Source organism: Castor canadensis, chromosome 2 (assembly GCF_047511655.1).
Source record: "Castor canadensis chromosome 2, mCasCan1.hap1v2, whole genome shotgun sequence".
Classification (NCBI taxonomy): Eukaryota; Metazoa; Chordata; class Mammalia; order Rodentia; family Castoridae; genus Castor; species Castor canadensis.
This window is the reverse complement of record NC_133387.1, coordinates 183,363,036-183,377,724: the sequence shown is the minus strand read 5'-3', so window position 1 is coordinate 183,377,724 and position 14,689 is coordinate 183,363,036. Positions and strand designations below refer to the sequence as shown.

General features: G+C 41.4%; 1 protein-coding gene and 1 non-coding gene across 3 annotated transcripts; both read right to left on the bottom strand.

Annotated features, from left to right (window-relative positions):
* Positions 1-424: 424 nt before the first annotated feature.
* Positions 425-10,197, bottom strand: Mpzl2 (myelin protein zero like 2). Of its 2 annotated transcripts, none has more exons than XM_020160798.2 (6): positions 9,846-10,197; positions 8,646-8,812; positions 8,139-8,349; positions 5,772-5,919; positions 3,719-3,807; positions 425-2,268 (listed from the first exon to the last, which is right to left on the bottom strand). In XM_020160798.2, the coding sequence occupies exons 1-5, from the start codon at positions 9,898-9,900 to the stop codon at positions 3,744-3,746; spliced, it is 645 nt and encodes a 214-aa protein (XP_020016387.1). In that variant the 5' UTR covers positions 9,901-10,197; the 3' UTR covers positions 425-2,268; positions 3,719-3,743. The 2 variants fall into 2 exon arrangements, with proteins under 2 accessions (XP_020016387.1, XP_020016386.1); XM_020160797.2 differs by having other exon boundaries at positions 3,732-3,807; positions 9,846-10,195.
* Positions 2,504-2,608, bottom strand: LOC141420999 (U6 spliceosomal RNA). Its single transcript, XR_012445707.1, has one exon. It is a non-coding gene; the product is annotated as a U6 spliceosomal RNA (small nuclear RNA).
* Positions 10,198-14,689: the final 4,492 nt, after the last annotated feature.

Sequence of the window (14,689 nt, the reverse complement as noted above, 5' to 3'; positions counted from 1 at the left end):
ATGCAAGAGTACCAAATAGAATAGTTGGTACGGTACCTTCAAGAGTCCACAAACTGAGCCAAGTGTGGTAGCATACATTGTAATCCCAGCAGTCAGGAGGCTGAGATAGGACTACTGTAATTTCAAGGCCAGCCAGGGCTACACAGCAGAGTTCCAGGTCAGCCTGAGCTACAAAGAGACCCTGTCTCAAAAGAGTTCCAAAACTAAATAGTGTTGTTATGCCCAATTCCCATCTATCCAAAGCAGTGTGAAAATTCTATGGAAATCTGCTTTGATTTATCCACTTAAAATTCTATGGAAATATGCTTTTATTTATCCAGTAGAAATTAAATTAATTCTATCCATTATTCCAGGTTGTCTCTACTAAGAAAACTTTCAGTGCAAATAAAATACACACCCATTTTCTGTTACCTGCTATGTAAAATTTTCAGATTTGTATATAAGCAAATAATTCTTTATTACTAAAGGTTTATTTACATACCGTTTAAGGCATAATAAAAAATAAGTTACAATACAAAAGTGCTCTTTAGAAAGGAGACACTAAACAACAAGGCCATATTACCCTCTGAATATTTAGCCATGACACAAGCTACAAGTTTACCAGAAAAATTCTCCATGAGTTCTTTAACTACTACTTTGTAACATTTATGGAATAACATGCAGGTCATCTGTTTAAAGATATATCCAGTTATATATTTACACAGCTTGAATTATGAACAAAAATATAAAATGTGTATCAAAGGTAATACAGATTTCTAATCCAGTTTTTAGCTTCAAAACTAGGCATGAAACATGACTTGTTTAAACAGTATAAAAGACAGATAAGGAATACATTACAGAATCAAGGTTCATATGTAAATTATACCAATTTTTAAAAATTATATTGGAAAAAATCAAGCTCTAGCATCTTTAAATATAATCTATTTAAAAATTCCAGTTTGCTGAAAGATACAGTATCTCCAGCCAAGTAAATGAAAACAAAATATCAGGCTGTAAAGATGTATCTTGGTCTAAACTTTAGATGTTTTCTGTTCTTTGAGCAAATGCTACTGTAGCTTAACTTTGGAAAGACATGGATCAACTGACACTTTTTTAAAAGCACCTTTCTTTCTATAGTCCACTTATAAAGTTTCCTTAATCTACCAGTATAAGGGGGGAAAAAAAGAATAAAGCAGTTTCATTCAGTTAAAGTAGTGGGATTTCTTTGCTCCATGCCAAATTCTCATTCCCTTAAAGTAAGCAAGTGAATTACAATTTTGAAAAATTTACATAATACAATTTTGAAAAATTTACATAATCTCTTCCAGTCTTAGAGCTTTGTATAATAGTATACAAAACTATCATCTTTTAGGGTTGGTCTTTTTTCATCAAGCTTAAATTTTTTAAATTGTAATATATTATTTCAGAATCCTTGTATTAAAGTGCTTAATGATTCCAGTCTACAAACAAGAATAGACTTTGTTCTGTTGTTAGGTAATTGAATGGGTGAGGGACATAGTAAGCTGAACAGTCACTGCTCATGAAAGACCTACACTGTTTATTATTTTCTACAGTACAGAAAAAAGTAATGAATGATTCATCCTGAGTTGGCATTTGCTAATGTATTAGCATTTATGTAACCTTTTGTAGTGACTGCGATTTAGACTAGTGATTGTAAACCATGGATTATTGACAACAACAACAAAAACCTTTCTACCTGCAATACTGAAAGAAAGACTGTAAGATAAGATGTGTCCAATACTTAAGGAGAGCCATAAAAATCAAAATTAATAGTTTGAATTTGGGATTTACTATTAATCAAAAATTGTTGGAAGATGCAGGTCACCTTATAATTGAAAGTGTGAGAAGGAAAGAAAGTAAATGTTAGCTTTAGTAGCAAGAATGCTGCTCTGAAGAAACTAATAGGCGACAGGAAATGGCATGATAGACTGGCTTCAACCCTTTAGATGCCAGTGTATGTGTGTATAAGTCGCACTCCACAAGGAGCATTTAAGGGCAAAAATGTAGCTTCTTAGTTGACAAAAGGTAATAAGAAGCATTTGAAAAATGTTCGCACTTTGAAATTAAAACCTTAACAGTGAGGCCCTGCAAGAATCTTGTGGCATCTGCTCAAGAACCTTATGCTGCCTGCAGAGGAATTTTGCTCATCTAGGTGAGTATGTGCTCCAGAACTTGCAGGAAGACAGGTCACAACTGGAGAAGCCAAAGAAAAGTTCCCATTAACTTCAAGGAATGCTATGATTCCTGTTCTTGGAAATCTTCAGCTTCCTAAAACACAAAAGTTTAAAGGTATAATAAACTATACAATACCTGGTATTATGAATGATACATATTATTATATCTGTTTTCCATTTCTGAAGAAAAATTTTTTTTCTTTTTTTTAGCTATACAGGGTTTGAACTCAGGACCTCATGCTTGCTAGGCAGGTGCTCTATCACTTTTGCCACTCCACCAGCCCCTGAAGGAAAATATTCTTAAACTTACTCCCTGTTTAAATTTTTTTTTAAATATGGGATGGTTCACAAATTCACGTCATCCTTGCACAGGGGCCGTACTAATCTTCTCTGTATTGTTCCAATTTTAGTATATGTGCTGCCGAAATGAGCACCCCATTTCAATTCTTAATGAAAGAAGTTCTTTATCCTTGTTACATGGTTCTCAGGTTCAGTGCCCCTTATTCACAGCCTCTAAATGCCTCACAGGACACTGGGTGAGCCACAGCTCACTCATTTGTAGACGTTCCATGCCACCCACCATAATAAGCAAACCAAGCAGACAGAAGTAGAGAAGACAGTACATGGAAGTCATCCATCGCCTAATTTTAAAGTTTTTTTTTTCTCTTTTTTGTAGTATATGCTTATTTAGGCTGAATTTTTAAACAAATTACATTTACCCCTATGTACTCCATTGTGGGTATTTTTTAGAGTTTTTGGTTTTTTTTTTTTTTTTTGAGGCAAGGTCTCACTATGTAGTCCAGGCAGGTTTGCCTCAAACTCACTGTGTAGACCGGGCAGGCCTCTAATTGCAATCCTGCTGCCTCAGCCTCCCATTAGAATCATGCCCCACCATGTCCAACCCTCTACTGCACATTTTTAAAATAGGGCATTTTCCTATGTAATCACAATACAATTATACACCTAATAAAAACTGACAATTAAACCGGACACTGGTGGTTCATGCCTGTAACCCTAGCTACTCAGGAGGCAGAAATCAGGAGTACTGCAGTTCAAAGCCAGCCCAGGCAAATAGTTGGAGAGACCCTACTATGAAAACTGGATTTGTAGTATAATAACTGAATGAGGAGTTGAAGTAAATTCTAAATAATACAAAAGTTCTCCTGTCAAAATACCATGCATACCTATTAAGCCATTTTCTTAATGCCATGACTGGTTCACAATTTAAAAAAAAACATACTAATCCTTTCATTAGAAAATAACTTATTTACATGTTGAAAGTTTATTATTGATGGTGGTAAATACAACCCCAAAACCTTAAAGAACTTTAGAATTATCCAGCTTTAATGGCAGTCTACTTTCTTAATCCTTTGCAGAAAGTACACTAATAGGAGTTGCCATCCATGAGACTAATAAAATATTCCCTAATTCAGAGCCTCTAATTTCATATAGGAAACACTTAACAGCCATTCAAAGCCATCTGGGAGATCCACATTATAGATGAGCCAGATAGGTCATGAAGCTGAGGAAAGAAATCCACCTACTTGTGAACCTTACCATCTAAGACTCTTAGTCTGTGTCTTCTAAAAACACAGAGACCTTGTTTTCTTGGTCAAGCTTTTCCTCTTCTTTTCTGTAACAAAGCAGAAACCAAATGTCAGGTGAAAAAGACAAGAAGCAAAGGAGGCAAATCCTACAGAAATGGCAGGTAAAGTATTTTCTCCCCCATACTTCGGGAAGAATTACATGCACCTAGGAATATATCTTCTGTAGAGCTAACACACTAGTGCACCTAATAATACTTGTGCTCCCACATGATCCTGGGGATTGGAACTTATTCAGAATGAAAAGCAATTCAATTTGGGATCTGATTGGGAACTCTGAAAACTTAAAGTATACACCTTTCTTTATCATTGGTATTCTACCTCTAGTTTCTAATCTTGTTCAAAAAAGAAAAAGTTTTGTGCTGACCTAGAAATCCTCTTTCTTAGTTATATTCTGTTCAAACTAGGAACAGAGGTGGGTTTCTTAAACTCTAAATCAATTATACTTATCTCAGAAATATTTACTGAGGAAAAGAAACAAATGGTAGTTGGGTGTTGATGGCTCACACTTGTAATCCCAGCTTGAATTGGGAGGCCAAGATGGGAAGATCAAAGTTTGAGGTGAACATGGGCAAATAGTTTGCAAGACCCCATCTCCAAAATAAAAAAAATGGACTGGAGATTTGGCTGAAATTATAGATCTCCTGTTCTGCAAGTGTGAAGCCCTAAGTTTAAACCTCAATCTTGCCAAAAAAATTAAAAAGAGAAAGAAACAAATGATGCTGGGAAAGCTGTATATCCACATGCAAAAGAATGAATTGAGGCTCTTACCTCAACCATACATAAAAAATAAAAAGGACTGGTATCCAACATACATAAAGAGCTCTTACACCTGAACAATAAAAAGACAAGTAGCCAACCCAACTTTGATGGGCAGACTATCTGAATAGATATAACTCTAAATAAGCTATACAAATGGCTGAATATATGAAAAGATACTCAATGTCAGTAGACATTGTGAAAGTGCAAATAAAAATCTCAGTGAGGTGCCACTTCACATCCACTAGATGGCTGTAATAAGAAAGTAAAGTGCTGGTGAGGATGTGAAGAAATTAGAACCCTCATACACTGCTCACAGCAATGTAAAATGCAACTCTTTGGCAATTCCTCCAAAAATTACCACATGACTCAATAATTCCCCCTCCTAGAAGAATTGAAAACCTATGTCTACACAAAAACTTGTAGATGAATGTTTATAGCAGCATTAGTCATAATAGCCAAGAAGTCAGGGGAAAAATGCTAATTGACAAATGGAAAACAATAGGTAGTATACCCACTACAATGGAATATTATGCAGCCATTAAAAGAAATGAAGTAGTATGTGCTACAACACTGATGAACTTTGAAAACCTACTAAGTAAAAGAATATAAATATAAAAGGCCACATAGTTTATGATTCCATTTATAGGAAATGTCAAGGATAGGCAAAGCCTGTAGACAGAAAGTAGACAAGTAGCTGTTGGTCTGGTGGGAGGGGGGAATAGGTATGGAATTTCTTGAAGCTAGAGGATGTTAAAAAAAAAAAAAGGTTGGTGATGATTGTTGCACAACTTTGTGAATATTTAAAGGGTGAGTTTCATGATATATAAGTTTCATCTTAATTTAGAAATATGTGTGTTGACTCCTAGTGTAAGCACATCAGACTTTTCTAACACACAAGTTCATACTGACCCAACTGACTGCCTGGCCCACTCACAAATATGTGCTTCACTTTAAAAGTAAGAGACATTTTAGAAATGCTGTTGTGATTTTTACTGCGTCAGATCCCATAGTAAAGAAACTGTATGATGAAGTCTCTTGTAAGATTAAGAAACTTTTTGTAGAGTTACTATTCGCACCTTAATTTATCTGTCCTGTGAATTAACATTCTTTTACACAGGATTTACTCAAAGGGAAGAACATGTGTTCTACAGTTATTCAACCCCATCACAAAATACCAAGAGTCACCATAAAAGTCTAAGAAGAAGCCTTCCCCATCAGTGCCCAGCCTTACAATTTTATCTCCATCACTTTATGGGCTCTCTCAGCCCATCGCTTTTTCCGGAAATGCTGGAAGAGGACCACAGCGATGACTATAATGACCATCAGTGCACAGGAAGAGCCAATGGCCAGAGCCAGGAAGTACATCTCAGAGAAGGGCACTGTTAGGAGGAAACAAATCACATGGTCAAGTTAGCACTCTGAAAAGAACCAGGATGAAGTCTAAAGACATAAGAGGCACACAGCTCATCATTGAGTGGAATCTTCCTTTTTCCTCCTTTCATGTATAAAATACCCTAGTACCTATGAGTAAGTAAGAAAGTAATAGTGTGCATGTAGGAAAGCCATACAGACTACTTCACTGGTTCTCAACGTGTGATCCTAGGGGTAGCAGCAACAGCATCACTTGAGAACTTTGAAATGAAAATTCTCAGGCCCTACCCCAGCCCTACCAAATTAAAAACAGTAGGGGTGGGGCCCAGCAATCTGTGTTTTAACTTGTCTTCCAGGTGATTATGATGACATTAAAGTTTGAGAACTACTGAGTCAGTTGTACTGCCCAGAAGGACAAGGTTATTGCTAACCAATCAGACCTATTGCCCAACAAATCTCCCTTAACTCTCACCCCGTCATTCAGCCAGTTGCTTATTCAGATTTAGTAAGGGGCTGCTGTGCTCCAGGCACTGTGATAGAAATGGAAAGCCAAAAAAAAAAAAAAAAAAAAGAAAAGGCATTACTTTCAAGTTCTTGCCTCCTGAGAAGATAGGCAAGTAAATCAGTAACTACGGCCTAGTGAATAAGTGGTAAAAGAGGGAACCCAGAGGTAAGGGCACCTAAACTGGACAGGTGTATAAAACCTGCTTCTCCTATCCTTTAACTTGATTCCCAACTTACACTTCAATAAGCCCTCAGTGCCAGAAAGCACATTAGAGAATGTCTAGCCCAGGAGTTCCAGCCTGGGTTCCACCAGGAAGGATAGAGAAAAGCCAGGTGTGGTGTACACATCTATAATCCCAGCACTCAGGAGGTAGAGGCAGGAGGATTATGCGTTCCAGGCCAGCCTAGGCTACATGGCAAGACCCTGTCACAAAAAGAAAAAGGGAAAGAATACCAACTCTACTGTTTACCAGCTCTGAGATTTGAGATAATTAGCTTTTTTTTTTTTGGTGGGACTGGGGTTTGAACTCAGGGCCTCACTCTTGGTAGGGTGCTCTACCACTTGAGCCACTCCACCAGCCCTGTTTTGTGTTGGGTATTTTCGAGATAGGGTCTCTCAAACTATTGGCCTAGACTGGCTCTGAACTGTCATCATCCTGATCTCTGCTCTTGAGTATTTAGAATTACAGGCATGAGCCACCAGCACCCAGCAATAACTAACTTTTTGAGCCTCGGATTTTTCCTGTGCCAGACAGAGATGACAACATCCATTTCTGGAATTCTTATAAAAATAGAGTTCATGTAAATTGTTCCATGCTGTGCTTCCCCATAATAAGCACTCTATATATATGATAATTTTCAGTACAGTTCAGAGTTTGGGAGGTTTTCACATTTTTATTTTCAGTCTGCGCTTACCATGATCCTTATGGTAATAATCCTTGTTACATTATTCTTACTTTACGGATAAGAAAAATAAGATTTGCCCATAGTTGCTAAATGAGAGCCCTGACTCAAACCAGATCTACAACTCCTAGATATTGCAATCTTTGTTCTTTTTTACTTGACTCAGTTTTCCAGGTGTCCTTTATAGAGGCAGAGGCAACAATAGTTTGAAGCAGAATTTTAGAAGCAGAGAAGGTTCCATTTGAGTCTGAAGTTACTCCACTTTCTAATTACATGACTTTGAGCAAGCAACTTCTGTGAGCCTGCTTCCTTGTTAGTAAAATGGCAGACACAATGTACAATAAACCGTGAGATAGGTAAAGAATAAATAAAATGTCCTGTAAAGGCCTGAGAGTGGGAAGTACTCAATAAAGGTAGCCACCATTATTACTGTCTGCCCCTCGGGTGGTGCCAGGGTTAAGTGAGAATGGTATGACGTGTAAGCAAACTGGCCTGGCCCAGAGCAGGTACTCAATAAGCTTCTTGAATAAATGAGAGAATGAAGAGACCTATTGTTAGCTTTTATCAGAGAGCTGCTTCCTCTCCCTTGCAGGATCAGTGCCATTTTTGTAACAGATTCCCTGCATCCCTTCGCTTTATTTTCTGTTTCTTTCCACAACAAAACATCCTTTTTGCACCAGGATCCTTCGGTCTCCCTCTGAACTTCCCAGCTCTGAAGCACTAGGTCCTCTCTCCATCCTTCCAATCATCACAAAAAATTGCCCCTCTCTTTTCTACCAGCTCCGTTACTTCCCAAACCCTTGATCCCTGGAAAACCTACCAGTGTGCACCACGCTGAGCCGGATGGCCCCTATCACCCCATCAACATCAGGTGGGTTCTTCACCTGACAGGTGTATGTCCCATTGTCATCAAACTGCAGCTTCCAGAGCATGATAGAGGCATCATACCGATCAGGATTCCCGTCCCAGACCACCCGGTCCTTGAACCGCCCACTCATGGGTTTGAAGGGGTCCACATGATAGTAGAATACCTAGGGAGAAGAAATGGCAAGTTCCCCTTGAGTCCCGGGCAAGGCAAGGATGCTGAGGTGGGGGGGCGGGGTTTGGAAAAGAAACATCAGCGAGCCTAAATGTCCTGCATCTATCTCATGACACTCTCTTGCTTCCCCTTGACTGACCCCTCAGTCCTTTTAGTCTCTGTCCCAAAATTCATTTCCCAACTTACCCCTGTGCTTGTTACTAAGAAGATACAGGAAGGGCAAAGAGAAATGGACTGGCTTAATATTTTCCTAAGGGTCCCCTAGAAAATGACTAGGTATCTACTCACAAATTGCTCAGGTCCCCCGTCCTGAGGGCGGAAATTCCAAGTCACTGTGAGTGCATCACCCACAGGGGCAAAGCTGGAGAAAGTGCATTTTAACCGAACATCTGTGCCATTGACAGCATCCAGTGTCCCAGGGGTGTAAATTTCCACAGCTGCTGTAGACCAAATTACTGCAATGGAGGGAAGGAAGAAGGGTTACCAGCGGTGTAACATGGAGAGAACAGCTGACACTGTCTTAAGTAAATGGCAGAGATGAGCATAAGGAGAACCCAGCTGCCAGCTCTCACTTACTTCACCCTGCATCCTCCTACTTAAAGGCAGCTTGACCCTCCCATCCTGTAGGACAACTAAAAATGCTACACGGTGAACCTGATTAGTGCTTTCTCCACAGCCTCACTGCAGAACTGTTATAGCAGGGAGTGGAGGTGTGGCCCAGGAGATGAGTGCTGCCTAGCAAGCACAAGGCCCTGAGTTCAAACTCCATACCACCATAGAGCAACAAACCATAGACATCAACAAATAAAACTGAAGCAAAGAATTACAACATCATAACATTGATTAGACACTACCTTATGTGTTAAGATGAAACACTATGTATTTTGTGTAATATAGTCTCCTAGCAGGTAAATTTTCCAGAAAGGTTTCATGTTACATAGACTTCCAACTGCTGCTAGTCTTCTGCAGAAATAGGGATTAATCAACTCCAGACAGCTCGTAATTTCCCACACCCATGGAACCAGTGTACCACGTGGCATATTTTACCATGGTATTTACATGTACGATGTGTGTGGGGGCAGTTTCAAAACCACAGTGGGTCTCTCTCACACCCCTTATCTCCCCCCACCCCCATTTCTCTCACAATCTCAGTTTTCCCAGACAAGACCCCCATACAGAAATCCAAGTGCCAAGTCCCACCAACTGGGGGCGGGGGGGCGGGAGTGAGGGCAGCTACACAAAAAATGGAGTGTAACCTGAGATCAGAAAGCCCTCTCTGTGCAGGAATCACGGGGCAGACTCACCTAAAACCTGTTTGTCCAAAGCAGTTCTCCCAAACGACCCACACTTTCAGTAAAATCCACACTAAGCCAAACTGCAGCTGTGTCTCAGGCCCCCACCAAAGCTCTCAGACTTAGCTGAGCAATTAGCTGAGTTCCTGGGGTAAGCAGTGAGGGAGGAAATGGCAAGGGGCTCGCCAGCACTTACCTGTCAGCTGGAAGCCAAGGAGAAGCAGCACACACATGGGACTCTTGCCATACATGAGGGAAACCCAGCCCTGGCCCAGAGACCAGACCCGGCAGAACCAGGCTCCAGCACCCCACCAATGGCAGACCTGGAGGAGCAGGCACTTCTCCCCAGGAGCTCCAAGTCCCTCACGTATGGGAATGTGAGCGCTGGGCGAGCCAGCAGTGACTCATCCTGTACGGTGCTCAGCTTGGGGCTGGAATGAAAGGTGGGGCCTGGGCTGCACTCCCAACGCCCTCCTCTCCCCCTCCCTCCACTGCCGGGCAGGTCTGCACAAAGGTCCCAAACTCTGCAGCCTCTCTGCTCTGCAGTTCATCTGACTGGGCCCTGGCCTCTGGGTGGCCTCACAAACAGCCAAAGGAGGTGGTGCCAGTTTGAAAAGTCCCAGGCTGCTTTGGGTTTGGCCCACACACCCTTTTAAAACAGGCTTTGGGCTGGCTTGGGAAGTGAAGGCTGGAACCACCTTCCAGATCCTAGCGTGCTGCCCTGGGGCCACAGTAGTCAGGACTGGAGTCACTGTAATGCTAAATCAAGAATCTTGAATTCATCAGGACCCTCTGTGACAACTGAGCTGACAGCCTTGGCTTTAGCCAAATGTTTCCCAGTTTCTGCACCTTTTCTAGCTTGTAGTGGTCCCCAAACCAGCCACCAAACTACATCTCAGTGTTTGATAATTCTTCCTCTTTGACAGATTGAATGAAGAATCAGGACAGCACCTGCACTCATGGACCCAACTAGCTCAGTACTGTTTGCAAAGTGCTTTCCTGTCTATCCTTTCACCTCTACAATCCCCCATGAAGGGTCCCATTTTACCAGAGACCATACTAAGAGCCCAGAGAATGTAAGTGATTTGCCCAAGGTTCCACAGCCAACAGGTGGTGAAACTGGGACTTTTCTCTTTCCACAAAATGACAGTGGGTAAGAATAATCAGAGAGAGGACTTTGGAAAGAAAAGGATTTGGGGTTGGAGGTGTGGCTAAAGTGGTAGAGTGCCTGCCTAGCAAGCATGAAATCCAGAGTTGAAACCCCAGTACCACAAAAGGGTTTTCACAATATCATTTCTGGGCCTCAGATTTCATCTGTCATTTTTAGGGCAACCATCTGTCTGAGGCATTTAAAGATTTGAAGGATTTAAATGAGAAAAAGGACGTCCTTGTCTGGAAAGAGACATAGATTAATGAACGCAGTTAAGTAAAATAAATCAGGGGGTGGAGCCCCCAAATACAATCAAATGGCAACCAGCTAGAAACTCTAGTGATTCATAGTCTCCTAGCCCAACCTGGAACAGAGAGGACGCAGGCAGGGGAGGAGGGGAGACAAAGACCAGGCTGAGTAGAAAAATAAAACATCAGGCTGGGGATGGTAAAACACCTGGCTAGCATACACAAGGTCCTGGTTTCAATCCCCAGCACCACAAAAAAAAAAAAAAATGAAAGCATAAAAAGAAAAAATATATCAAAAAGGAGGCAAATTATAGGAAAGAAGAAAAAGAAAAGCACAGAAGAAAAATGATGTGGTCATGAAGCAAAAACAGACACCAGCAGAAACCTGTTCTGGTAGAACTGAGAAGCCCAGGGCAGCCCCAAATGGAGGGCAGCTTCAGCTAGATCAGCTGGGTGAGGAGTTCTGAAAAAACAGTGTCTGACTCCTTTGTCAGCTTCTAGGTCATTCTGCGCAACCTAAACTCAGAATGCTGGGGTGCTGAGCGGCCTTTAAAATGGTCTTTCTGGTATGAAGGTCAGAAAAGGTCAGCTCCAGGAACCTGGAAGGAAAAAGTTCAAGGAAACTTGATCTTCTTGGTTGGCTTCCAACATTTGCAGGAAAATGCAACTCTAGAGGAAGAAGAGGTAGAGCCTGGGGTTTTGAAGTCTACAGCAAATTGAAGAATTTGGGGAGGTAAAATTACCAGAGAGCTGAGGGATACTGTGAAACTCAGTAGGTGAGGAATTGGGGCAGGAAGAACTGAACAGACTGCCTGTTGTTGAGGCAGAAGAATCCCTCCCCAGTCTCCAGACCCCTGAGGGCTGGCTGCCAGCCCTGCTCTGAGAGGCACAGCTGCCCAGATCCCATTCCTCAGTGGAGGTCAAGTTCCTGGCTTTGTGCTCCCTGTGACAATGCCCAGCTCCTTCCAGTTAGCAGGAGCAACTCAGAGTCACTAGGCAAGGATGGAGGCCAAGGGCTACATAAGAAAATGCTAAATCAAAAGATCACTTCCCCTCAGAGCTCCCAAGGTATCAGTAATCAGGACTTTGATCACAGTTGGAGTCATGGGCAAACAGTCTAAGTAATGGTAGAATCTAGCAAATGAGTTCAGGAGATTACAAAGACAAAAACTAGGTGGCTGAGTGGCTCAAGCAGAAGAGCACCTGCCTATCAAGAATGAGGCTCTGAGTTCAATCCACAGTACCACCAAAAAAAAAAAAAGAAGAAAAGTGGTTTGGGCATAGTGGTACATGCCTATAATCCCAGCTATGTGAGGGGGAGTTGGGAGGCTCAGAGTTCAAGGCTAGCACGGACAAAACAGTTATCTAGCCCCTATCTGAAAAGTCAAATGAGGCATGGTAGCATGTGTCTGTAATCCCGGCTATTTGAGAGGTGAAGGTGGAACGATCAAGGTTCAAAGCCAGCCTGGGCAAAAGCATGAAACCCTATCTGAAAAACAAACTAAAGCAAAAAAGGCTGAAGGTGCAGTTCAAGGGTAGTGCTTCAAACCTCAGTACCACATGAAGGAGAAGTAAGTGAGCTGGGCATGTAGTACATTGCTATAATCCCAGCTATTCAGGAGATGGAAACAGAAGGATCCATGGCAAAGTTAGCAAGACTGAAAACAAAATAGAAATAAAAAGACTGGGGGCTCAAGTGGTAGAGAGCTGGCCTAGCATACATGAGGCTCTGGGTTCAATCCCCAGTACTGGGGAAAAAAAGAAAGAGAGGGAAGGAGGGAGGAAGAGAAGGAGGAATGAAGGAAGGAAGGAAGGAAGATTTCAGAGACACCATTTTTTTCTAAAGTTCTCCAGAGACTACTCCTGATTGTTATTAAAATTTGTGGTCTAACCATAGTAGGTCCCAAAGCATCTCATCTGTCCCAAACCTCTGCACATTTCCCAAACATCCAGACCTAGGACAGTACAAAACTCACGAGGGCTCAGAAGACATGAAGGACTGCTGGCCTGTATCAACACTTATAAAATTGTCTTTCTCAACATTGTAGGCAAAAATGCTTCTTTCACCACAAGATAAAAACCATTCTGTGAGGCAAGGAAAACATATCATGTAGCTTTCAGGGTGATTCAGCTAAAGCATTAGGTACTCAATAGCTGCTATCCATAAGCCCTACAAGGAAAAAATTATTACATGCTTGTTATAGTCTGGGCTAGACATGCAAAGTAGAATAAGTCTGAAGAATATGAGGAGGCTGGGCACCGGTGGCTCACATCTATAATCCTAACTACTCAGGAGACAGAGATCAGGAGGATCGAGGTTCGAAACCATCCTGGGCAAATAGTTCCATGAAACCCTATCTCAAAAATACCCAACACAAAACAGGGCTAGTGGAGTGGCTTGAGTAGTAGAGTGCACGTCTATTAAGCATGAGGCCCTGAGTTGAAACCCCACTACAAAAAAATGAAAAAGAGAAAAGTGAGGCTGGAGCGATAGTTTAGTGGTAAAGCACACAGTCTCCAGGATCACAAACAAAAAAGGTAATAAATTTAATGCAAAATGAAGAAGGACAAGGAAGAGAAAGATGAAGAGAACCTTGAGACACCACCCACCATTTACTTTCTTGGCTTTCTCATGGGCCCTGGGCCTAGGAGCCAGAAGGAAAGTATAGACCTCACACCTGTTTTCAGAAGATGGGAATTACCAGCCTTCCCTAGCCAACAACTCCAATTTGCAATATTCGTTTTTGAAACTCTGGCTTGGAGAACTTAATAGGGATGAGAGAAGGAAGTTAGTGTGAAAGACCTCTTAGCAAGGTAGGCTCTGAGCCCAAAAGAATAAATGTGTTCTCTTTGGTCCCTCACCTCACGTTAAGCTTCCTAGACATATTCCAAATCAGGTTTGGGTCTGAGACAGAACTCTGAGTTTAGAGAAACCATGGGAGGGGACTCTCCAGTCTCCTTACCTCTCAGCAACTTTCACCTGCCTCTCCAGTAAAGCCTCAGGCTCCTCTCTTAATTACAGAGGAGTGGCATCTTACTCTGAATCTACATGGAGTCCAGGGCTGAAAAGATGGGGTATCTTTGGAGATAAAGTTGAAGAATCTCTCAGATGCAAAAGGGGCCTTGATAGATGCATTTGTTTTTCTCCCTGACCACCATACAAACTACCTCTAAATAAAGGGGGGAAATTTACATTTACATTGCTTATCACTGAATACAGTATATCCTGTTACTCTTGATATAATTATGCATGTTATAACTGATTACTTTGGCCAATTTTTATTCTAAGGAGGTTAATTTATTTCCTGAGAAAAGAAACACCCACTTTTTGCTATTGTCATTGTTGCATATTCTCCGAGGCATGAGCCACAGGACCTGGAGTCTGACCTACTTAGATCCAAATCCAGTCTCAGCCACTCATTGTCTGCATGAGTTTGAGCGGCTATTTAATTTTCTGTTCCTAAGTTGTCTCAATGTAAAATGGGAATAATAAGTCTGCTTGTTAGGTATGAGTGAGCTGAAGACTCTATACTCAATGCCCACAGAAAATACTCAGTAAATTTTAGTTTGTCATTATACTTAGGTAAGGTGTTGAAAAACTGTCCCATAGCCCCTTTGGGAAAAGGTCTGGTGTTTTCTTGT